This window comes from Balaenoptera physalus (assembly GCF_965194825.1).
Source record: "Balaenoptera physalus genome assembly, chromosome: 2".
Taxonomy (NCBI): domain Eukaryota; kingdom Metazoa; phylum Chordata; class Mammalia; order Artiodactyla; family Balaenopteridae; genus Balaenoptera; species Balaenoptera physalus.
Window position 1 is genome coordinate 109,718,951 of NC_138883.1, and position 24,704 is coordinate 109,743,654.

Here is a 24,704-nt window from a genome sequence, read left to right on the forward strand (position 1 = left end):
GCCAAGGCTGCAAGATTCACTGCTGGATGGGGGTGGGGGCGGGGGCCCTCAGATATAGGAACCAGAGGAGGACAGCTCTGAACAATGCCCAACGAGGGCAGGAGAACACTGCATTTGGGGACCCCCGAGAGTCAGAGGCAGACCTCCTCCCCCAAAGGGACCCTGGAGTCCAGACTCTCAGCCCCAGGTCTTCCCGTTAAACGACTCTCCGGACGGGATCCGAGCTCCAGGCGCCGCCCTGCCAGGAGGTTCCAGGAAGAAGAGGACCAGGTAGTCGCCACTACCCTAGCGTCAGGTAGGAAAGAAGGACTCTCTCGATGCCCCCATTTCTGGGCCGCCCAGGCCGGCTTGGCCCGACCAGGCAACCCCAGCCCACTCGGTCAGGAGACCTGAAATGCAGAAGCCGCCACCTCCTCGGGCGCTCTCTTGGTCTTGCCCCACCCCGGCCCCGCCCTCGGACCCCGCCCGCTTCCCTCGCCTCTGCCTCTGGCCGGAAGCCCCCTCCCCTCCCCCTGCCGGTCCCCGGACCCTTTATTCCTTTCCAGTCCCTCTTCTTCCGCGAGTCAGGGAAACCTCTCTCCGCCCGGTTCCCCACCCCACCCCCATCTTCCTCCAGCTCTGGCTCCTCCATCCAGTCCCCAAGCCCCCGCCCGGCCCCGCCCAGGCTCCTCCCTCAGCCCGGCCCCGGCCCTAGTTTCCCGCCCCAGACCAGGGCCTCGGGGCCCCGCTAGTCCCCTCCTCGGGCCCCGCCCCCGGCCCCCGGAAGCCTCTCCCCGCCCTCGGCCCCGCCCCCCCGAAGTTTCTTGGGCCCCCGGCAGCCAGCGGGACAGAACGCATAGAGCCGCCGCCCGGCCGGCGGTGGATGGAGGTAACGGAGACCGCGCGGCGCCGGGAGTGAGCGGCCGAGCGGTCGAGCGGCCGGACCTCAGCGGATTCGTCATGGAAGAGGAGGTGAGGGCCGGGCCAGTCGGGGGACCTGGGCTGGGGTCTTCGAGACCCTCGCGGCGGTTGGGGTCCCTGGCTCAGGCCCTTGTTCCAGCCAGCCCCTCTCCCGCGGGTCTCCAGGCAAAGCCTAGGCAAATGAGATGAGCAGGGGCGGGGGTAGGGATCGCAGACCCATCCTCCTTCATTATTTCTGTCTTCTCTCACCAACTATGGGCATGGTGGTTGTTATTGTTCCCATTGGATTGATGGGGAGACTGAGGCTCTGGTCAGTTTGATGACTTGCTGAAAGTGTCCTAGGTTGCTGGGCTCGAACCCTGTTTACCACTGACTCCCTGTGCCGTCCACGTCGGATCCTTAGGGCACACTGTGTGTGTGTGTGTGTGTGTGTGTGTGTGTGTGTGTGTGTGTGTGTGTGTTGTGGTGGGTCTGTGGGTTCTGGAGTCCCTGTCTCAAGGAATCTTGAGGCTGTGACCCTGTCTGGTGGCCGCAGGACTGGAAAAGTTGCATTTTCTCCCCTGTTTAAGTCCCTGTGAGTCCCCTTTCCCCTGTGAGTCTACCTTCTCCCCTGCTTGGGTGTCAGGCCCTTGTAGGGGCTGATCCCTGCCCCTGCCTTCCCCACATCCCTGGAGGGCTGACTCCCTGGAGGAGCTGGGCAGCTGGACCAGCAATGCCCCTTGAGCCTCCCTCTTCCCCCTCAGGACCCTCTTGGTCTGGGGTGGGGTCAGGCACTCTGTGACCCCTGCCCTTCACTTGCAGACTCAGTTCTCTCAGTAGCCCCCTCATCCAGGCACACTGCCAGCACTTAATGTGTGACTGTGGAATGCATAAACTAGGGAGGGGCCTGCTGTGGCTAGAGGATTTTGCTTCTGGTCCCCCAAGGGGGTCTCAGCTTCTGCCCCTCCCAGACCGAGGGGAGGAGATGTGTCTTTGCCTGGATAAGTGGGGAGGAAAGATGAAACCTTCACTCTTGGGGCAACCTTGGCCAGCTGGGGACCAGGCTGCCTGTGTCCCCATCAGTGCTCCTCTCCCTGCTTCCTGGGACCACTGCCCAGGGGCAGCTGGGGTATCTGTCAGAGTTCCCTCCAGGCCAGGCCCTGCATTTCTGTGGGATGGTAGATAAGTCACTTCCCCTCTAAGCCTGCATTTCCTCTTCTATAAAACACAGGGCCTGGTCTCCTCCCCGGGTCCTGATTGTAGCCCCTTCTCTCATAGTGGGTGGAAATAGGGGGCAAAGTCAGGCCACTATGATTGGCTGTGGTTTCTTGCTGACAGGAGTGGGGCTTCCCCACCCCTGCTGTGAGGGCTGGGCTGTCTGGCTGTGGCCCCTCTTCTTCTCCCAGGGGATTTGGGACAGGATTACTCCATCTCCTGATCTGCTCTGGCCCCCAATTAAGGGAAGTTCTCCTGGGGCCTCCTGGGCCAATGGCTCGTCTGGAGGTCAGCCTAACCCTGTACACTCTCTGGTCCTGAGTCTCTAACATTGCCACTTACTGACTCCCAGATGCCAAAAGCTCCCCGCACATCTGGGCTATCTAAGGTCTTGCCCACCACCTCCCCACACAGCCGGGGGCTCCCTGTTCCCTACCCCGCTCCCCCTGTGACATCCCTCTTTTCCTCTCATTTCTTCTCCCCTTAACTTCCTCTTGTTTCTCCAGGCCTCAGTGCCCATCCTCCTTTCTCTAAAACACCTCTTAGATCTTAGTCATCTGCTCTGCCCCATGACCCCGGGCTGGCCTCATCACCTCACTCCCAAATGGCTGCTTTTAGTCCTCCCCCTGGCTTTGAACTTCCTCCCCATGCCCCAGGAACCCTGATGCCAAGCCCCCTCAGCCTCAGTGACCTCCTCCATGCAATGGGTTGGTAGTCCCCATCAGGCTGAGATTTGGTGCAGAAGTGTAGGTCTGGGCATGGGGCATCTAACCATTTGTGTTCTCAGGGCCTCAGTTTCCCCATCTATAAAATGAGGGAGGTGGGCAGTCCAGAAATGTGATGGTTTATGTGCAAAAGCTTTGAAAGCTTCAGTTATCAGTGTGAGGTATTGTTGCAGCTGGACTCAGCCTTTCCTATCTCCGCCCTGGGGTTCTGCCCCTCTTCCTCTCAGTCATGCCTTTCCCTGGCTTGGCCTCCAGTGGCACCAGGCTGCTCCTTTGCCCTAACACATCTAGAGAGAGGCAGGGCGGTGTCCTGTCCCAGCACTGGTTTTGTGACCTTAAGCTAATCTTCGACCCTTTCTGGCCTGCACTTTCTCATCCTGTAGTGAAGGGGTTGAGAGTATAGGGTCTTTGATACCCTCTGTGCCTTTCCTTCTTCTCTGAGCCAAGATGTGTGTCTCTTTCCCTCCTCACGGTCCTACCAAAACCCTTCCTTCTGCAAGGGCTTCCCAAACTAACCCCAAGTCCTTACCCTACCAGAGAGCCAAGACCGGGGTATCTGTCTGGGTCAGTGCTAGAGCCCTCCCAGTGGGCTGGGATCCTCTCAAGCAGGGGATGCCTACCCAACCCCCAGACTGGGGATTTCCCTTATGCAGGGTCTGTGTTGCCCCCATCAGACTGGAAGTTCTCCAGGTCAGAGCCTGTGCTTCCTCTCTCTGATTGCCCCATCACAGGGCTCTGACATGGTAGGTTCTTAGCAGAGTTTGGTCAGGGCATCATGGGGTTTAGTCAAAGGGCAAAGGTCATTATCCTAAGCTCCCTGTGATGTGAGGTGCCAACAAGTTCTCTTCTGCTGATCTCTGTCTCCCTGTCATGGCCCGTGTTGTGGCTTTCCACATGCTCCTTTCTGTGCACAGTGTTGGGCTGACTGACCTGGTATCTTTTTCCTCTTTTTTTTTTTTATTTTTAATGAATGACCCAGAGGCCCTCCCATCTCAGGCAAAGCAGAGCCAGGCTGGTGCCCAGGGGTGTCTCAGGAGCTGCTCGCGGTGGGCGGGGGGGAGGGCCTGAGTGAGGATGGGTGGGAGAAGAGAGAGCGAAACAGGAAGAACAGTGGTCAGCTGGTCAGTAAGAGGAGAGGAGGCCGAGAAACTGGGCTGAGCAGGACAAAACCTCCCCTGTGAGCCCTGCCAAGGGGAGGGCCCGCTTATTAAAACTTACTGGGGCATCTCCGGCCCCCTGGTGGGAGAGTGTCTGAGGGGCAGGGAGAGGGGCTGGTGAAGGATGGCAGGACTCTGTCCTCCAGCCAGGCCTGTCTTCTGGTGGCTGTTGCTGTGGCTGATTCTGGCAAGGAGACCCTCCCCTGGGCTTTGGTTCATGCCACCTCCAGCCCCTCAGCTGTCACTCCCCTCATCCTCAAGTGCCTTCTCTCCTCAGTGCCATCCTGGTACTCCCATCCCTAAAGGCTCTGGACTGGCTTCCCTAGCTAATCCAGTCATGGTATTCACCAGGCACTTCTCCGCTACATGCCGGGAGGATGGTGGTCTGGGTACCAGGTTCCAGCCTGGCCCCCGGGAGCTTCCAGCTGGCAGGAAGTTTTCACGTCTCAGGCTGTGGGTGAGGCGAGTAGGGGAGGTCACAAGTGGAGGGGGAATGTGAGATCCCAGGGGGTCGTGGGTGGGCCTCTGCAAACAGGAGGCGAGCTTGGAGCTCAGAGGTAGATCTGGGCAGCATGCTCCGCAGTCTTGTTTAAGAGACGCCTAGAGTCTGCAGGCCTAGGGGGTGGCCAGCTGCTGTAGTTGCTAATGGAGGGGTGTGACATGGCAGATGTTGGGGTGGGGTTTCCCATTTCCCACTTCTACCCCTCCAGCCCTGGTGGGGGCCAGCATGGAGGGGTCTCTGTGTGGATGAGGCCCCAGCGGGTCACACAGCCCATGGGGCTGAACACAGGGTCTCTGGTGATGGGGGGGGGCATTGGGTGCATGGTAGGATGCTAGAGCCTCCCCCTTCTTGTCAAAGGGCCCTGAAGTCCCCTCTTTCCCTGATCAGGGTGGCTCATAACTGGCCTGTCAGCAAGCCTCTCACTTCCTCATTTCTCCATCCAGGAAGACCATTTGGGACCATTCCACTTCTCCATTTCTCTTGCCATCTACAAGTTAGGGAGAGACCCTGAGGGGCACCTCATGTTCCTGGAGCTCCTGGGAGCATTGAGGCCCAGCAGCTAAGCCCAGAAAGGCCTTGTCCTGAATTCTGAACCAGGCCCAGGGAAGGGGTTCCAGAGAGCCAGAGAGGATGGCAGTGACAACAGTAACAATAATGACAGCTGCCATTTACTAAGTTTAGGGTATCTTAGGCATTGCTTTGTATGTCGTATCTTTTTGTTCAGCAACAAACATTTATTGAGCACCTAGTGTGTGCCAGACACTGTCTAGGCATTGGGGATACAGCAGTAATCAAAACAAAAACCCCTGCCCTCACGGAGTTATAATCCTTGCAACTTCTGTTAATATCATCATTTCACAGATGAAGAAACTGAGGCTTAGAGGGACCAAGTGACCTGCCTCTGGTCTGCGTGACTTGGGCTTCAAAGCTCAGACTCCTGACCACTGGAGTATGCAGTTCAGAGGGGGAGGGGGCCATAGTAAGAACCGGACTGGGGATTCCCTGCCATGATGGAGCGCAGGGAGGCCATGCCCTGTCCAGCCCCTGACAGCCTACCACACTTCTGTCTGGACTTGTCCTTCCAAAGGCAGCTGTGGCCACAGGGTATCCCTGGGGAGAGATATGCTCCCTTTAACTGGAGCCCCTTTTTTAAACTTTATGTAAATTATAAAGCAGTCAGAATTAGTCAGTGCTGATTTCCTTCTAGCATCCTGTAGATTCTGACATGCTCTTAGCCCCCCTCTCCTCCACTCTCCCCTTCACACTCACCACTGTGGGTACCAGTCATTGAAGCAAAGTGGTTAGCAAATTGGGTGTATTTTTATTTTCATTTCACAGATATTTCTTGAGCACCCATTATGTGCAAAGGAATGGTTCTGGGGACTAAATGTGAATTCGACCCCATCTGGTAGGCATATACCTGGCGCCCAGCTACTCAAGCAGGTAATCAAGAGGCACAAGATGTCAGTGACTGGCCTGGAGACTCCAGGGTGGCTGCCATGTCCTAGGGAAGGGTTTGAGTTTACCTCCTATACCTGCTTGTGGTCGAAGGCAGCGTCCTTGGAGCCCAGACAAGGTGGCTACCCTAAAGTCCTGGCCTGGGGCAGGGATTAGGGCAGTGGAACCTCCTGCTTTGGGGTAGGATGCAGGGGCTGCAGAGTGGGCTCTCTAGAAGGGCAGGGGTAGAGAGGAAGATTACCACTCTGCCTGCCTGCCTCCTCCCATCCTTCTGATCCTGCGTGAACGTCCTTTTCTCTGGGAGGCCTTCCTGAGCCACCCTGACCTGAGCCAGGTCCCCCACTGTCCTCTCGCGCTCCCTCCTCTTCACTTCCCCTTCACGGATTCCTTCATAGCATTTCATGGTTGTTAATGTATTTATGTCTGGTGTTTATTTGTTCAGCTCCTCCTTCCCCGCATTGCCAGCCCTATGAGGGCAAAGATGCATTATTTTTACTCTTCCCTGCCTACTGCAGCATCCGTGACATTGTAGGTGCTCAGTACAGCGTGTGTTGATGAGGTTGAATGAATACACGGGAGGCAGAATGGTGGAGGGGAGAACATGGGGTCAGAGAGACCCAGTTTGAATTCTGGTTTTGTCCTTCCAGGGGTGTGACTCTGGCGAGTCACCTCCCCTCTCGGAGCTTCAGTCTGCTGTGACATGTGGCTAATGATGCTACCACCTGGGAGGGTAGTCGCATGGGTTAAATGAGACAGTTTGGGTAAAACATAATACAGTGGTTCAGTATAAGGTGACTGCAGCTGTTATTGTTGTGGCTGCTGTTATTAACTGTTATTTCTGATATTGGATTGAGAATATCTGCCTCAGGGGTTGTGGGGAAGCTCAAATGGGGTGATATCAGTAGGTATCCAGCAGAGGGACACATCCCTGTGTGGCCTCAACGGCAGCAACCCTCACGGCATGTCCGGATGCTATGTTACAGGGCGTGAAGGAGGGGGGTCAGAAGCCTCGGGGAGCGCAGACAGCGGACAAGGCTGGCTGGATCAAGAAGAGCAGCGGGGGCTTCCTGGGCCTCTGGAAAGACCGCTACCTGCTCCTCTGCCAGGCCCAGCTGCTGGTCTACGAGAATGAGGTAAGGAACTGCCTGGTCCTGAGTTTGGGGGTGCCGGGTCAGGGAGCAAAGTGAGGGCAGCCCAGGCCAGAAGAGGATTCCAGAACCCGGACTGGAAGGCCTGCTTCGCTTTTGACCTGCTGTGCAACCTTGGGCGATTGCCTGGTCTTCTCTGGGTCTGTGTGGTACAAGGACAATACCTCTAGGTGCGAGTGTAGGACTCCTGGATGAGGGGCTCTTTGAAGCATATGTACACAGGGCTGTGTGTGTCTCCTCAGCTGTCCACCTACACTGCAGCTCCCTGTCCCGGGGCTAGGTTCCACATCTGGGAAGTTTCCAGAAAACTGAAGCTTGCTCCACTCAGTAATGATAGTAGAAATAATACTTGTTGCTCATGCTTGTTTGGAGGTCTTACATACCTCTCGGACGATGCTCACGATAGTCCCTTAAGAGTGGTCATCATGGGGACCTCCCTGGTGGTCCAGTGGTTAAGACTCCGTGCTCCCAATGCAGGGGACCTGGGTTCAATCCCTGGTCAGGGAACTAGATCTCACATGCCGCAACTAAGAGCCCACATGCCGCAACTAGAGATCCTGCACACGGCAACGAAGATCCTGCATGCCTCAACTGAGATCTGGCACAGCCAAATAAATAAATAAATATTAAAAAAAAAAAAGAATGGTCATCATGTCACATTCTACAGAGGAGCACCCTGAGGCCCAGGGTGCTCAAATCCTGTTCAACATCTCAGTGAATGAAGGTCAGGTCTAGAACCAAAGTCAGGGATCTCTCCATCCAGCTATGCCAGCAAGTAAACTCTAAAACTTATTCTTGGTGGAAGTCCTCTAAAATATGTTGGATATTGTCTGCCCTTCAACAGAAGGTGCTGGCCTAAACAGAGTCTTTCCTTGGTGGCTCAGAGTCACTGATGATCAATCAGGCTGCTCCGTACTGCCAGACTGTACTTTTCAGCTTTGCATTCTCCTCTGACATCAAGCTGCCAGTTGCCGCTTCTGCCGTCCTTGTGCCTCTCACAGTCCTCATATCTTCCCACTTCAGGCTTGTGCCCCTTTTCATTTCAGCAGGTTTGGAACTTGGACAGCCCAGGATGTGGAAGTTGTGTGTTAAATAAGTGTCAATAAAGTTCTGCGTGAAGACCCGAGGCGAAAAGGTGGCCTTTACTTGGAGATGCTGTTTATGTTCTGGGGTTGAGGCTCTCAGAGGGCCTGTCCACTGCAACTGGGCTATCACTGTATGACTCTGACACACGGAGTACACGGGGAAGAACTGGCCTGGGGGCAGAGGAAGGGGGATCCTGCCTGTTCCCCATCAGCCTCTGTCAGCATGCCTCAGGCTGTCTTGGCAAATTCATAGTTGTCGCAGACCAACAAAGATCTAGGTGTTCAAAGGAGCTGCCTTTGAGAAGCATCTCACCTTTCCTGACCGAGTCCCCAGGCTCATGGAGTTGGGGTGTCAGAGAAGCAGCCGGAGGAGGCCAAGGGGGTGAATGGTGCAGACAGCCCCCCAGATGTTCTCTACTGCTGCTGTCACCGAATTAGGATGTGCTGTGGCGGCAGCAGGGGGCTATTTTTATAAATAAAGGGGGCTGTCGCAGCTTCCTCCGGTCCCAGCTGCCATAAGAGTTGAGTGACAGGCCCCCCAGCTGTCAGCCCGTCGTCAGGCGCTACCAGACTTGTCCTGGGTCACCACCTCTCTACATCTGGCCCACGTCTGGGAAGCAGGAAGGATTTCATACCCCCTAAACACAAAAAGTCTAAATCATGCTTTAAACAAAAAAATCACTATTAAAAACCTCAGGGCAGTTTTAAGAACTTAGCACTCGGGGGTGGGGGAGCTTGGCGCAGGAGAAGGAGTTGAGAAATGCTTACTAGTTCAATTCCTCTTTCTGATGTAAGGAACTAGGCGAGTGCGAATGACTCTTGGCTGTTTCTTTGCTGTCAGTGAGGCTGACATTCCAAAAATGCTGCCCCCGCCCTGTGTCTGCTGGTTTATCCGATTTTTCTGAGATGCAGAAGGGCCGGATGATTCAGCGTTTCAGGTTGAGAGGAGACCCAGGTCAGGCAGCCGTGGGGAGCCGGGTGGTGGAGATGGAGTGACTTTTGTTTCCAGACAGAGGAGGGTATGTTTGGGCCAGTAGCTGCCTAGTCGGGGGAGGCCTGTGCCCATGGGGTAGGTGAGCCTCTCTCTCTGGGATGGGGTCGGGGGGACGTCCTTTCTGGAGTCTCACTCTGAGTCAGGCATTCAGTTCAGCAAACTTTTCCTCTTGAGGGCTTCCCCTTGTAGGGTGCTGTAGGGGGAACAGAAAGGAGAGCAGACACATGCAGCAGAGGGTAGAGAGAGATGGCTCAGCAGGGAGTTAGGACCATTCTTCCCCATGACAGGGTGTCCCTAGCACCTAGTAAGATGCCTGCAGAAGTGCCCTCTGATGGGGACCCTTAGAGGAGGGAGAGAGCACTGAGGCTTAGGCTCTTGCGGGTGAGCAGGGCAGCTTCCTGGAGCAGGTGGATTTTACCAGCCCTTGTGTTGAGTGCAGGAACCTGGAAGGGACTGGAGACTAAGGATTGGAAAGAGATGCGTGGAGGCAAAAATGGGAAAAGACACCTGTTTGAATCTAGATGGGAAAGATCAGGCCACCCTGGCCACCTGTTCCCCTTTCCCTGAAAGGCTGAAGAGAGAGTAGGTCAGTGGTTACTCACCTTAGCTGTACAATCATCTGCTTTGAAAAATACTGATGTCTGAGCTCTATCCCCCAGGGATCCTGATGTAATTGGTCTGGGATGTTACCTGGGCACTGGGGTTTTTTAAAGCTACCAGGTGCCACCAAGGTTGCGAATCTCTGGTATAGAGCAGAGGTTTGCAAATTTTTGCATAAGGGCTTGTTAAAACTCAGATTGCCAGGCCCATTCCCCCAAAATTATGATTCAGTAGGGATGGGGCTTGAGAATTTGCATTTCTTTTTTTTTTTTCCAATTATCCAATTTTTTATTATTAGATTTAACAGACAGAAAATTATATTTCAATAAACTTAACCAGAACAAACGTAACATAGGGGTAAAAAAAAGATTACAAAAACTGTACCATTATTCACTGAACATGTGATTAATTTAAACTACATCTTGACGAAGACCTGTAGGAAATAATGTGCAAACCAGCGCTGGTCCCCAGATACACTTTGCATTAACTTTTTTTTTTTCACACACACACACACACACACACACACACACTGTATTTTATTTTATTTTATTATTTTTTTTTTTTTCGGGGGGAGAGGCGAGGGGCGGAGGGAGGGCGGGGGGAGGGGTCGGGAGGAACGGGGAGCGGGAAAGATCCGCCGGGCCGCCGGCACGGCCGGACCCGCCGCCGGGTTGAATCCTCCGGGCGGACTGCGCGGACCCCACCCGTTTACCTCTTAACGGTTTCACGCCCTCTTGAACTCTCTCTTCAAAGTTCTTTTCAACTTTCCCTTACGGTACTTGTTGACTATCGGTCTCGTGCCGGTATTTAGCCTTAGATGGAGTTTACCACCCGCTTTGGGCTGCATTCCCAAGCAACCCGACTCCGGGAAGACCCGGGCCCGGCGCGCCGGGGGCCGCTACCGGCCTCACACCGTCCACGGGCTGGGCCTCGATCAGAAGGACTTGGGCCCCCCACGAGCGGCACCGGGGAGTGGGTCTGTATTTTATTTTTACAAGAGATAAATAAACTGACGCCAAGCATTGTAAATGGATGACCACAACAAAAACAACAATGATTGCAATTACCAAACACGAAACACACTCATACTATGTCATAATATTGACATTCAGTCCAGTAATCCTCCACTGTAACAGCTCCTTTACTTTGCAGTGAAAATTGATTTGTATATTTTTTTCCTCTGAGTCCTTGTGGGATATATATATATATTTTTTTTATTCAAGAGAATTTGCATTTCTAACAAGTCCTCAGGTGATGCTGCGGCTGCTGGCCCAGGTACCACACCTGGAGGACCACTGGTGCAGAGCAGCCTGCTGCTAGGGCACTGTTCAGCTTCTGGCTCTGGCTGGAAGGAGTGTGGTATGCTACAAAGGGCTCTGGCTTGGGAGTCAGAGGATGGGTGTTTGCCTTTGGCCCTGCTCCTTATATTTGGGTCTGTGCCCAAGGGCAAATCTCTTCGCCTCCAGGTCTCATTCTCTTCCTCTATAAAGTGAGACAAATACTGGGGCTCTAGGATTTCAGGGTGCTTGAGGGACTCAGGAGAATTGGGGATGCAAAAGTGCTCGCTAAGTGTCAGGGTTTCTTAGTATATGCGAATTATCATGGAGGGAAATTGGGGCATTTCCTCTGCAAATAATCGAGTCACTGCCTCCCAGATATTCCACCCCAAACTGTGGAGCACTGAGGCGGTCCCTGGTTGGATGCTCTGCATGATGTCCCACAGCAAGAGTTTGCTTAACTTGCTTGCCAGTCTCCAGGGCCTGCATCTACTTCCCTCGAGTCTCCAGGGGGAGAGTGTGCCACACCCAGGAAGCTGTTCTAGCTGGGTGTCCCCTGGAAGTGGAACCAACTGACCACCATTGAGGGAGGAGGGTGTCCCAGACAGCTGGCTGGAGAGGCACCTGGTAGGTAGAGCCCACGAGGAGAAAACACTCAAGGGCCAGGGCTGGCAGGCAGAGAGGCAGCCCAGCCAGCGTCCAGGGGTGGCCGAGAAGAGGCTGGCCGCTGTCCTGGCCACCAGCCTTACTAGTGATGAGGCCTCACGGTGGCCGACTCAGGGGGTACTCTTGAAGGAACCCTTGCCTTCTCCATTGTGCAGGCCATGGAGAGTGGCCTCTCACCCCAAGCCAAGGGTCAGCAGAGGAAGATGCCAAGTGGGGAAGTCAACTCTGGATCACTGTGGTGAAGGCAGGTTGTGTAACCTCAAACAGCCTTATTCACGCTTCTCTCTGTGGCTCTGCCTGGAAGGCCTTTTTTCCCCTCATTTGTGACAACTTGCTCCTCCTTCCAGACCACCTCTTTCACAGGTCTCTGCCTGGCTTCTGGGCCTGCATGGACTCCCAGGCACACTTTCCTAAGCCTTTCTAGCTTCCGCGTTTCCTCCTTTGACCTTAGGCACATTTGAGTCAGCCCCGCTACACACCTTCAGGCTGTGAGCCCCATTTCTCACATGGATGGTGAGCCTTGAGGGCATCCCTCCAACCAGCGTGGACTGAACACCGTCCCCTTGCCAGGGTCTGAATGCTGCATCTTGGTGGTTGATTGGCAGCCCGAGGGCCCCCTCTGACCAAGCAGTGCCCTCACCGAGTGGGATCAGGGTCTGGGGCAGGGCCTGGGTGTTTGAGGGTCTAGGGCATCTAGCTCTCACCATGTCCCCTCTGTCTCCCTCCCCAGGATGAGCAGAAGTGTGTGGAGACAGTGGAGCTGGGCAGCTATGAGAAGTGCCAGGACCTTCGTGCCCTCCTCAAGCGGAAACACCGCTTTATCCTGCTGCGGTCCCCAGGGAACAAGGTAGGGCTAGGCCTGCTGCTGACTGACCTCCCTCCAGGCCAGGGTCTGCTGGGGAAGGTCACCCCTGGGAGGCTCTCTAAGACAGGCTGGGCCCCTGGATGCAAGTCTGCCGGTTCTCTGTTGAATGTGGCTGAGGCTCAGACCCAGGGGCTGCCACAGGTTGGACCTCTGGCTTGCTTTTATCTTGAAGTCGCCCCAGCCCCTGGTTGATAGGAGGCGCATTTAGAGCTCTGCTGAGAGCTCTGCTCCCCCGTCCCCTTCTAGGCCCTGGGGCCTCCTTCCCAGGCTGTAGTTGGAAAGTAGCCTTTGGGAGGTGGGGCCCTTGGCCATCTCCCGTACCCAGGAGGCCCAGGACTGAGGCAAGAAAGCTGGGGATGAGGCCTTCACCCCACCAGGCCTCTGACACCTTGATGTAGTCAGGCGGCCACACCCTCTCCTCATCCCAGGCCTTCCTGGGTGGGCCATCTCTCCTACCTTTCATCCTAGGCTCAGTGCTCGGACCTGCAGCCCCCCAGCTTTCCTCCCTTCGCACTGTTCTTTCTTGGCTGAAGCTGGAGGAAATCTCTTGCCTGAGAGGTTCTTGCCCTGGGACATGCTGTGTGTGTGCATGAAGTTCGCTGTTTGCACCCCACACCTCTGGCAGGGAGTCCGGCTGGGTGTTAACATGTGGTGGAGTTTCACAGATGTCAGGAGGGAGAGCAGATTGGAGGCTGGCATTTACAGTGCCTCTCGCCAGCTCAGGCCAATCTGCAGCTGGGCTGTGCCTTGCCCCGACCTCTGCATGTCACGTGGAGCCTCGCAGAGCGGGGCTGAGTCACAGAGGCTGGGGGTTGGAGAGTGGGCCTCGTCTGGGCTTGCCCGAAGCCATTCTGTCTCTTTCATAGGTTTAAGGGCCAGGAACCCAGTCCTCTGTGGTCCCCGGAGCTCTGGGCCCTGGAGGAGACCATGATGCTTTACTCACTAACCCTCTGTCCCACTTGGCGGTGGGTGGGGGCAAGGGAGCCACCGTGGAGCTCTGACCCTGGGGGTGGCGGTGTGCCAGGGTAGGGGCAGGTTTCATTGACCTCTGATGCTTAGGGCTCTGTGAGGAAGGGGAGAGCTACATTTTGGTCTTTCAGGCCCTGGAGCCGTGACCCTGTCCTGGAGATCCACTTCCTCTCTCAGTGGCGCTGTATTTGTGTGTGTGTGTATTTGGGAGAGGTGTAGAGTGCGCTATATGTGAAGGTCTGCCTGTGTGCCTGATGGGCGTGTGTGCACCTCTTTATGTGCTGCTGAGTGTTTGCCTGGCCCAGGGGCTGCCTGGGTCTTTGTGTGTCCCTTAGTGAGCTTATGTGGATGTGAGGTGGAGGGGGCCTTGCTCCTCTGTCCTCTGCCAGCACGGTTCTGTGGGCGACCTCCTTTCGCGGCTCTGAGAATCATCTGGTGGTGGGCCAGGTGGGTTGGGCCCCACTGGGGGGCGGGGAGCATCACCTTCCGAGAGGCCTGTTTGTGCAGCTGCATTGTCAGCTGCTTCGGCCAGCACCCTACCTTTCATCCCTGAATCGTGCCAAGAGTTCAGGTCAGCTCTGGGTGACCCTGGGAGCAGGGCGAGGGTCGGGGAGATGGGGCCGTGGGGTGATTGGTGGGGGCTGCTGGGCAGCGGGAGCGCAGCCCACCCTGGTTCTGGCTCAAGGGCCCCTGACCCTCAGCACCCAGGAGCTCACACAGAGAGTGGGCGCTCTCCAAAGGCCAGATGGTAGACGGCCCCGCCCCCCCCAGCATCCTCTCTCCTTTCCTATCGCCCTGGGTGTTCCCCTCCTCAGGGAGGCTGCAGGCTGGCCGGGAGGTCACATGACCCTGGCTGTCTGGTCCTGAGGCCGCCTTTTTTTCCCTCTAATCAAATAAACAAAGACTCCAGTGTCTTGCGTGCCCCTCTCCCTCCTGCCTCCCTGTCCCCACACCCCTGCCATGAGGTCACAGGCAGACGCTGCCAGGAAGCAGGGTGGCCTCTGCTGGGCCTTGCTGCCCCGCTGGTTTCAGCCAGCTTGGCCCTTTCCTCTTTCCTGCCTCCTCTCTCCCTCTCCTGCTTCTTTCCTCTCTGCCATTTTGTCCTCCCCCTTTTCCAGCCATGTGTGGGCCTTCTCTATGTCCAGTCCCGTTAGCGTCTAAACTCCTAGCAGGGCCTGTGCTAGGAAGGGCTTGAGGAGGGACGTGTGCAGCCTTCAGGACACAGGGGTGGGGCAAGAGGAGCAACTTCTTGGTCCTCTATTTGTCCCTATTCGGACCACCCTTGTGGGATGCCTGGCTCATTCAGCAGGATTTCAGGGTTCCTTAGGGTGAGGCTGGGTCCCATTTAACCTCGTATTCCCACTCCTAGGGGAGCCCCTGGGCCAACACCCTCCCCCCAGCCTGCCTAGGTGGGCTGTCAGTGGGAAAGGGTCACAGTTTGGGTTGAGTCCAGTGGTTGTGTTTTTGTCCCATTGAGGCCCTGAATAGTAAAGAGACCTGTGCAGGTCTCATTGCAGGTTGGTGCGACTAGACCCTGTGATCTTGACTCTCAGGCCAGTGCTCTTTCTCTTGCTGCATCTGTTGCTGTGTTCAAGTGTATGCCTCTCAAGCTCTCTGGGATGCTAAGTCCTGCACCAGGCAAGGACCCCACCAACTCAGGGCCTGTGAGCGGGAGAAGTGTAGCTGGGCTCATGGGCTGCCCTGGGCCACCTTACTCGCAGCCCCCATTCAGGGTTGGGTGGGCCCTTTCAGAGCCCAGATGCAGCGCTGTCCCTTCCTGAGCCCCTACTGGCCCTGATGGCTGGGCTGAGGCAGTTGCCAAGGTGCCCTGGGGTTTTCGACTTAGCTACCGATCTGCTGCCAGGATCAAATTTACCCTGGTCATGCAAATGAGCATTTGGCTGTGCCTGGCGTGGGGAGGTGGGTGGGACCAGGGCCCTGTGTGAGGAGAAGGCAGAGGCAGCCAGGAGGAAGTTATATAACAAGGATGCTGAGGGGGCCAGGCGGGCTGCATGTTACATAACTGGGAGAGCAGCAGGAGGGAAGGCGCTATCTTAACACCCGGGCAGGGATGGGCAGCTGGTGACCCGCCCGACAAAGAACTAGGGCATCTTGAGGCCAGAGTGGGCAGCGGCCCCAAAACGGGAACCTTGGGCCAGTTCATTCATTGATTAGCTATTCATTCAGTAACTATTTACTGAGTACCTACTATGTGCCGGGCTGTGGCTTTAGTCATGTTTAATTCCCTCAGCATTGCTTTGTGGTAGGCGGTGTCATCCCTTTTTCCAGATGAGGAAACTAGGACTGTTTTGTCCAGAAGGAGAGAAATGGTGATAATTCCTATTACTGAGCACCCCCTCTGTGCCCACTTCCACGTTTAACACTTTGCTACATCACTGATCTTCATAGCTCCCTGAGGCTCCGAGTCAGCCAGCTGTGAGTGCTGGTCTGTGCAGCTCAGAGGCCCTACTGCTGTGTCCACCATAGGGGCGGCTCCTTGGTTTCTGTGGCCTCACTCCTTCCGCTGTTTCCTGTCTGACCGTGGGGCCTGGCAGGAAGGGGCCTCACTGAGCTGCCTTCTGATTCTAATGTAGGAGTTCGGAGCTCCTGCCTGAGGTGGGAAGGAACCCATGGGGTGGCGTGGGATGAGGTTGGGTGTGAGGTCAAGTCATGGTATTACTTTAGGCCACCTTGGCCAAGTCCCATCCCATCTGATGAGCCTCTTTTTCCTCATCTATATGATGAGGGGGCTGGAGTTGACCCCCTAATGCCCTTTCTCTCTTGCAGTCTGTGATTCAAGGCCAGAAAGGAGACCCAGGGACTTTTTCACTTGTCCAGGACTGGCTGTGGGGCCCACTGGGCAGCTGCGGGCGGCCCTGGTTCCAGTGGGCCTTCACCAGTGGACACCCCTCATGCCTGTCACCTCTGTCATTGTACTCAGTCTGGTGGAAGTAGACTGGGACTACTCCTACTTCACAGAGAAAACTCAGAGGTCAGGCAGCTGGTCTGGGGGAGTCACATGGAGTGAGACCAGATCTGGGCAAGGCTGATTCGAATCCAAATCTCTGGCAGCTGTATACATGGAGAGGGCCCCTTCTCTGCTGGATCTGTCCCCTCCCTTGCTCTGAAGCCCCAGTGTCAGACCTGATGTGGGGGTCATTGTGGTTTGCTCCTGACCAGCTGTGCGGGGGCAGACTTCAATCCAGAGTGGGAAGCTTCCTCAAGACCCCAAATGTGAACCCTTTTAAACATCTACTATCCACCCCACGCATGCCCCTTGCAGGTCAGCGACATCAAGTTCCAGGCACCCAACGGGGAGGAGAAGGAATCCTGGATCAAAGCCCTCAATGAAGGGATCAACCGAGGCAAGAACAAGGCTTTCGACGAGGTGCGATGAGGTCCTGTGGACGGCTCTGGGTCTCCTTTCCCACCATGTGTGTGATCTCAGAGTGGACCCTGCCCCACCCCACCCTGACAACCCCTTGATTATGTCACTGCTACAAACACTGGGGCATCTGTGGTTGTTACCTCGTTTAATCCTCACAACACCCCTCAAAGTAGGTGGTTGTGTTCCCATGTTACAGATGAGGACACTGAGGTGTAAGGAAGTTAAGTAACTTGTTTTAAATTAAAACTTGGGTAAGTGGTGGGGTAGAATTTAACTGGGTGCAGCCATGCATCCTTTCCAACCCAGCCCCAGCCGGAAACAGCAGGAAACAGCAGAGAGGTCTGTGGGTGAGCTGAGAGCCTGACAGCTCACTCTTCAGTTGGACGGTGAGGTCCAAGCTTGGCTGGCTCTAACCCTGGGCCTCCTTATCTGCCTGCAGTGGCCACCCAGACCCCTGTGCTGTAGTGGTGACGGCAGCAGGGCCATGATCAGGCTTTGGGCAGGCAGGGTGTCCCAGGGGGCCAGATCTCCTAGGGAGGGTTTATCTTTGACATCATGGATTCATAGCTGTTTGGGCAAATATGGGCTTGGGGGCCACCTAGAGTGACCCCTTGGATTGCAGAAGACTGAGACCCAAGGGGAGCGAATTTTCCCACACAAGTTCCCTCTTAACACCCAGGTTCCCTGCCTCGCAGCCATGGCTCCTGGATCACGTCTTACGTGACTGTGCCATGCTCAGCCCTTCACTTGCTTGGGAAAGTGTCCCCATTTCCGGGGAGAGAGTGTTGGAGGCCACAGGAGCATGGGCTGGGTCTCGGCCCACAGCCTTGGCGGAGCAGGACCAGCTCCTCCACTGCAAAGACCCTCAGGTGGGCCTGAGCCTCCCCTGTGGGCAGAAGAGTCTTAGCCCACCCCCCCACCGCAGGGACAGGCTGCTCCGGGATTCAGAGTCTGGATTTCCCATGTGACTCTTCCTGTGGCTTCCCGGCTACTCCTCACCCTCATTCCTTATCCTTAGAGAGGAGATGCTGCCCCCCAGACTCCCTGACCCCTGGGGGTAGAGGCCCTGCTCTTTCTTGAGCTATCCCCAGGGGTCCTGGGAGAGTGACTGGGGCCAGGGAAGGTCTTTTCTGGAAGCCAGGTACTAGGGGATCATGGGCTGTCTTCTCCCCGCTCCCCCCCAGCTAAGCACAAAAGCAGCCTCAGGGCTGCTTACATATTGCAGTGGACTGAGGGGTGAGGGGTGAGGGCTGATAGCCCACATTTGGGCAGGAAGACTGAGGCAAAGCGAGCAGCTGCAGAGGAGGGAGAGCCTCAGACTGCAGAGAGACGACGCAGGCTGTGTAGAGACAGGGAGAAAAGCAGGGAGATGCCTCAAAGAGAGGGACAGCTGGGGCACTTGACCCTGTCAAGCAAGGATGCAGGTGCAGACCCCGCCTCTGAGTCTCAGGTTAACGCCCGGGCATTTCCTCCCCTCCTCAAGGCCTGCTGGGGCCTGACGTGGTTCCCTGTCCTTCCCAGGTAAAGGTGGACAAGAGCTGTGCCCTGGAGCATGTGACACGGGGCCGCGTACGTGGGGGTCAGCGGCGCCGGCCCCCTACAAGGGTCCACCTGAAGGAGGTAAGGCCTTGGCGCCAGCTTGGGAAGGTTGGGAGTCAGATGAGCCTGGGACCACGGCTCCTTAGGTGGCAGCGGGCTTGGGCCACCTTTTTCCTGAGCACTCTTGGTATCGGGCTGCCTGAGTGGCATGCGCGGTGTCGGTGTGGAGGCGCGTGTGCTGTATGTGCTCAGGGCGTGGGTGCGCCTGCTTCCCGTGTTGAGTCCACGGGCCTTAACCCAAGCTGGTGCTGGAGGGAAACTGAGAGCCTGAGGCTAGTCCCCGCCTCTCAGAGCTCAGCTTCCAGCTGGAGAAGAGACCTGTCCACGGCCTGCTCCAAGCAGCGCTGTCTAATTTTGGTACAGAGGGCAGCTCAGGGAGGCTGAGCAGGAGGGACCACAGAGGACCCACAGACACCTGAGCTGGCCCTTGAAGCATGGGAACGGCTTCAGCGGGCAGACTTGGAGTGAGGGAGGTCCTGGGTGGAGGGAATGGTGTGAGCTTGAGGCCCAGGGCAGGGGAGTTTGAGGTGTGCCTGGTCCCTTTGACTGGGAGATGTGTCTGGGAAGGCGGGGTCGGGGGGAGGAAATTGTGGAGGCCTTGAAAGCAGGAGTCGGGGGCAGGATGGATGGGAGGGTGCGTTCCAGAGGTCAGTTGGAGGCCCTGGGTAGGATGGGTCAGGTTGATGGAGGGAAAGGCAGGGGCCCAGGAAATAGAGGCAGGGGTGGGGCCTCTAGGCTCCAGGAGGGGGTGAAAAGGGAGGGGCTGGTGGGAGAGACACTGGGAAGCAACAGCCACCTGGGCTTGTGATTGAATTCAGAACTCGGGGAGGCGGACTGGACAAAGAGGGAGGGTTGTCAGGAGTGCCCCCAAGCCTGGAGACCCGGCGAAGGGAGGCCCTGGACACAGGGAATGTGGGAGAAGTTATGGGCAAGGGGGAGGGGGAAGGGAGGAACCCTTCGTCAGACCAGTGTTACTGATGGGTGTAGATGGTTGGGGGAGAGATCTTGGAGGCCAGGAAAGAACCTCGGCAAATGCTGCCTTTGGGGAATGGGGGGCAGTAGGGAGCAAAGGAAGAGGAAGCCAGAGAGTGGCGCGTCCAGAGAGAAGGGCACAGGACTGGGGGTCATCAGCCGGGTTGGCAGCCACAAGTCACGAGGCAGGACTGAGGAAAAGGCAGATGGTGACGTTTACAGCACATTTCCTCAGAGAAGGAGTCAGCTTAGGGCTGTCATGGGGTGCAGAGCTGGGGGTGCTGGAGAGAAGGAGATAGACCATGGTGGGGAAAGAGGGAGACAGAAAGGGGCCAAGGTCATTGGAGGGTTTGCTGGTGAGATGAGATAGCCTGTTCATGTCTGTCAGCTGAGGGAGAAAAGCTTGCAGAGGGAGTGACTGAAGTAGCCAGAGAGGAAAGGCATGTCTGAGGGAGGAGGCCTAGGAGGTGTGGGGCAGGCCAGCCTTGGAGAGGGGAACCCTCTGAGAAGAATTCAGGGAGGGACTCGTGTCCAGTGACTGAGAGCATGTGTAGGCCAGGTCACCCTGTGTGTGTAAAAGGGAGTGAGGGACCTTGAGGGACCTTGGGAAGGGCCTCCTGCCCAGCCCCGCTCCAGGCTCTCTGAGGCTCCCTGGGAGTTGTCCCCATGACCGTGGGGCTGCTGGGTGTCCCTGTGGGCCCCTGGGGCCAGGTGGGGACAGCTGCCTGCTGGGTGCAGCTGTTCTCCTCTGGCACTCAGCTGTGGTCTGGGGCTGCCCGTGTCTGGGGCCACATGTGACAGCACGAGGAGAGTGGGCACCGGCTGCTGAGCAGCTGGGCAGGCAAAGGGTGGAGAGCTCTGGCCCGGAGGGCTGGCAGACCTGACAGAGGTCTGCAGGGCGAGTGAGCTCAGGATGATGCAGGAGACCCATCTGTGAGTTCTGGTCCTGTCGCCTGCTGACTGTGGGGACCCTGTGTGGGTGGTTGCAGAGAAGGGACCCTCCCAAGGCCTACAGCCAGGTAGGGGCCCGAAAACAGGGCTGGAACTATGTCCCCTGCCACCCAGGCCAGCACAATTGCCATTCAAAAGAGCGGCCTATCACACAGGCTGGAAGAAGCCAGGCTGGGGCGCTGAGAGGACACCCTAGCTCTGGCTTCCTGGCCTGTGATTTCAAAACCAGGAACTCTGTGTAAGTGAGAGAGAGGAGAGGATTCATCAGAGAGTCACTTTAGCTTCTAATCAGGTGGCTTTGGAAACCAGAGCAGAGCGCCTGGAGAGTAGGGGGCCAGGGGCCTGGGCAGCCTGGATGGGAGGGCTTGAATACCTTGTAGGTGGGCACACCTGACCCAGTGGCTGGTCATCCAAGTTGATGCCCATATCCTGCCCCTCCACCCAGGTAGCCAGTGCAGCATCCGATGGGCTTTCGCGCCTGGACCTTGATGTTCCTGACAGTGGGCTGCCAGTGTTTGCCCCCAGCAATGACGTCAGTGCAGCCCAGCCCCGGGAGACACCCCGGCCGCCCATGCCTCCTACCAAGCCTTCCGCAGCGCCTGAGACGACCAGTCTTGGTGACGGAGTGGAGACCCCTGTAGGGGAGAGAGCTTCCACCCCTGTCCCAGCAAGCTCTGAGGCCCACCCTGAAAGCCAAGAAGACTCAGAGACTCCAGTGGGGGAGGACAGGGGCTCTGAGCAGCCCCCCAACAGGGTCCTGCCTGACAAACTGAAGGTGAGCTGGGAGAGCCCCAGCCCTGAGGAGCCCCCTGACCCTGAGAGTACAGAACCGCCCCAGGTGCCCGATTCTGGGACTTCCAAGGCCGTGCCTAGGGAGGGTGGGAAGCCCCCTACACCCCCACCCAAGATCTTATCGGAGAAACTGAGAGCCTCCATGAGTGGCATGCAGGCTTCTGGGCCAGCCCAGAGTCCTGGGGCCTCTGAGACCTCTGCCCAAGGCCCAGCACAGGTCTCGGTGAATGGTATGGGTGACAGCCCTGAGCCCATCAAGCCATCCCAGGACGCAGGCACCCCAGGAACTCCCCCAAAGGATGCAACAACGTCCACAGCCCTGCCCCGCTGGGACCTGCAGCCTCAGTTCCATCCCCGCTGCTCCTCCCTGGGGGACCTGCTCGGGGAAGGCCCCCGACGTCCACGGCAGCCTGGGGAACAGCTGTATCGGGCCCAGCTGGAGGTGAAGGTGGCCTCGGAACAGACGGAGAAACTGTTGAACAAGGTGCTGGGCAGTGAGCCGGCTGCTGGGAATGCCGAGGCGTTGCTCAGCCAGGCTGTGGAGCAGCTGAGGCAGGCCACCCAGGTCCTGCAGGAGATCAGAGATCTGGGCGAGCTGAGCCAGGAAGCACCTGGGCTCCGGGAGAAGCGGAAGGAGCTGGTGACCCTCTACAGGAGAAGTGCACCCTAGGGCCTGCCGGGCCAGAGCATGGTCCCTCCTGGCCGGCTCAGTCCATCGGAGCCCAGCCCTGCCGAGAAATGTGCTTCTTTCCAGGCTGTAGAAGGGCCATCAGGCATGTCAGGGTTTGGCCAGGACCTGCAGAGACTCCTGGGATCCTTCTCGCCCTGCCTTGGCCAGAGGTGCCAGGTGCCACCCAGGGCTGCTGTCTGGCCGGGCCTCCGGCTCTGGGCTTGGGCTGGGAGCACACATGCGGTACCTCTGTGCTGGCGTGATCGTTCCGAACAGCCCCAGGGCCCTGGCACAGCGCTCGGGTTTTTGAGGGCGGCGTCATCTCTGCTTTGCGCCCTCAATAGTTTACATTCCTGACTTCTGAATAGAGCACAGCTGAGCCCCCCTGCTGCCTCCATGTCCAGATGTTCCCAGGCAGAGGCAGCTTCAAGCCATAAGCAACCCTCCCCACCCCCCTATTCCTAGTAGCTGCAGGGGCCTTGGGTCTAGACTAGAGGTTTGTCCTTCAGCTGAGTGAGACCTGGAACCCAGCTAGGGCCTCTGAAGGCAGGTGGGAGGCATCTGTGTGAGAAAGCCATTAGCTGTGGGCCCCCTCCCTGGGCCTGTTTCCTATTCTGCAGCCCTTCCCCTCTGGTGAGCCGTGATTGGAGGACTCCAGGGTGGAGGAGGAACTCGAAGGGTCTCTAGTCTAGTCCCTGCCCCTGGACCCGCTTGTGTCCAGCCTTGCACATTCCTGTACAGGTGAACCCGATGTCGACATCAGAACATCCTGTATGTAATTCATTATAAATCAACTTTCAGAAGAGAAGCTGCCCCAACTTCTGTGCCTCCCAGATGGGATTTATAGATGGGTCTCTGTGGTTGCTTCTCAACCCAAACAGGTCCAATATCCCAGTTATTTCTTCGAATGCCAATGGGAGTGTGTTGGGACCTGAACCCACGTCCCTCTCCCCTTTCCCCTCACCCCTCTGGCTCAGGCTAGAGGGACTGCTCCTCCTGAACTTCCTTGTGGAAGGAGCATTAGCTCCTTCCCTTTCCTGGTCCGTGCCTGCACCCTGGGCCCCTCCCGAGCCCCTTCCCGCCATCATCTCTGGCTCCAGGAGCACATCCAGTCTCCATCCTGCTGCAGCGGCCGGACTGAGGGCAGTCTATAGGTGCAGAGGCCCTGAGGGCCACAGCCACTCTCCCTGGGGCCTGTGGGAGTAGGCGCAGCTTCTGACAGGCCTGCTCAGGGGTTTCTGCAAGTGCACTTTTGTTTACTGAAAGAGAAGGAGGGTCACAGCTGCGTGCCTGGCCTTCCTGCCCACTGCCTCACCCCCAGCCACCAGTCATGCCCTCTGAGGCCCACCGGCACAGGTCACTGTCTTCTTTACTTCTCCTTGGTTCTTGAGGGCAGTGTCCAGGGATCGGGAGGGGCACGTGTCCACTCTGCGGCCTGTACTGGGCAGGGATGGAGGCAAGCAGCAAGGTCATGGCTCGTGAGCCTGCCTTGGCCTCCCTAAGCCACACTCCTTGAACAGACTAGGCTCCCACGCCACAGTCTGCCTGTCTCTCCATCTGTCTCCAGTATGAGAGCAAGAATGTCGCCAGGGGCCCACAGTCACGTGGCCCCCTGCAGTCTTCCTTTGGGGAACAGCCTTGCTCCACCAGCAGCCTGGGCCGGCTGGAGCATTAGCCAAGTCGCCTCCTTCCTGGGACTAGAGCCTCAGTTTCCTCCTCTGGTAAGTGACCAGGCTGAGCAAGTAGCTCTGGGGTCACCTTAGTGGCCTAATGCCATTGGTTTCTGTGGGGTTCCTGTGCCTTGGCAGCCTGGACCCGAGGGGGAAGCCAGCTTCCAGGGGAGGGGAGAGGATCGGGAATTCACAGGGGCTGCCTGGCCTGCCTCCTTGAGGAGGGTGGCATTCCATGCCTTCTGCTTATGAAGCGCCTTTCTTGAAGTTTGGCAATAAATCCCTTTTCGTGGAACTTCGCTGCCACAAGCCTGTTTGTTGGCGTGGGGACCAGCTCCAGGGCCTCATGGAAGCGGAGGGTAGGCGGTGGTTGACCAGGGCATCACCTTTCCTCCAAGCTCTCTTCGAGGGCCCACTTCTCATAGGCCAGGCTGGGGGCCTCGCCCTCCCTCAGTGCTCCCCACCTTCGCTAAACTTGGCCAGGCGCTCCAGTCTCACCCCCTGCCCCCAACACGTTTCTACAGCCCGGAGGCTAAGTGTCATAGGGAACAATGCTTTTCAGTTTTTAAAAACTTCATTTGGAAATAATTTCAAACACAGAGAAAAGTTGCGAGAGTAAGTATAGGACAGAGAACACGCATATACTCTACTCAGATTGACCTGTTGGCTTGGCTTTCGAATGCCTTCTCTGTAATATACACACAATTTTTTTTTTCTGAGTCTTTGGAGAGTTAGTTGTCATGGCCCCTTTCCCCTAAATACTTCAGTGTGTATATCCTAAAAATAAGCATATTCTCTCATTAATCGTAGTGCAGGTATCAACTTCAGTAAACTTAACACCGATAGAATACTTGCTGTTCATATTCTGATTTTGTCGTTAGACCCAATAATATCCTTTAATCACATGTTGCCTCCAGTGTAGGGTTGAATATTACATACATGTCTCTTCAAGTCTCCTTTAATCTGAAATGTTTCCACAGCCTTTATCTTTCATGATTTGGGTATTTTTGAAGAATACAGTCCTCCCCAGCTTTTTAATAGAATATTGTTCATTTGGGGTTGGTCTGCGGTTACTTCATAATTAGATCAAGGTTATAGAGTCTCAGCCAGAGAACTGCATAG

The 24,704-nt window shown here is 56.6% G+C and overlaps 1 protein-coding gene across 2 annotated transcripts; it reads left to right on the forward strand.

Annotated features, from left to right (window-relative positions):
- The first annotated feature begins 792 nt into the window (after window positions 1-792).
- On the forward strand, window positions 793-24,430 carry PLEKHO2 (pleckstrin homology domain containing O2). 2 transcript variants are annotated; one of them, XM_082446853.1, is made up of 6 exons: window positions 793-951; window positions 6,920-7,069; window positions 12,437-12,553; window positions 16,824-16,928; window positions 18,450-18,548; window positions 20,896-23,877. In XM_082446853.1, the coding sequence occupies exons 1-6, from the start codon at window positions 940-942 to the stop codon at window positions 21,910-21,912; spliced, it is 1,500 nt and encodes a 499-aa protein (XP_082302979.1). In that variant the 5' UTR covers window positions 793-939; the 3' UTR covers window positions 21,913-23,877. The 2 variants fall into 2 exon arrangements, with proteins under 2 accessions (XP_082302979.1, XP_082302978.1); XM_082446852.1 differs by lacking the exon at window positions 793-951 and adding an exon at window positions 17,608-17,797 and having other exon boundaries at window positions 6,937-7,069; window positions 20,896-24,430.
- Window positions 24,431-24,704: the final 274 nt, after the last annotated feature.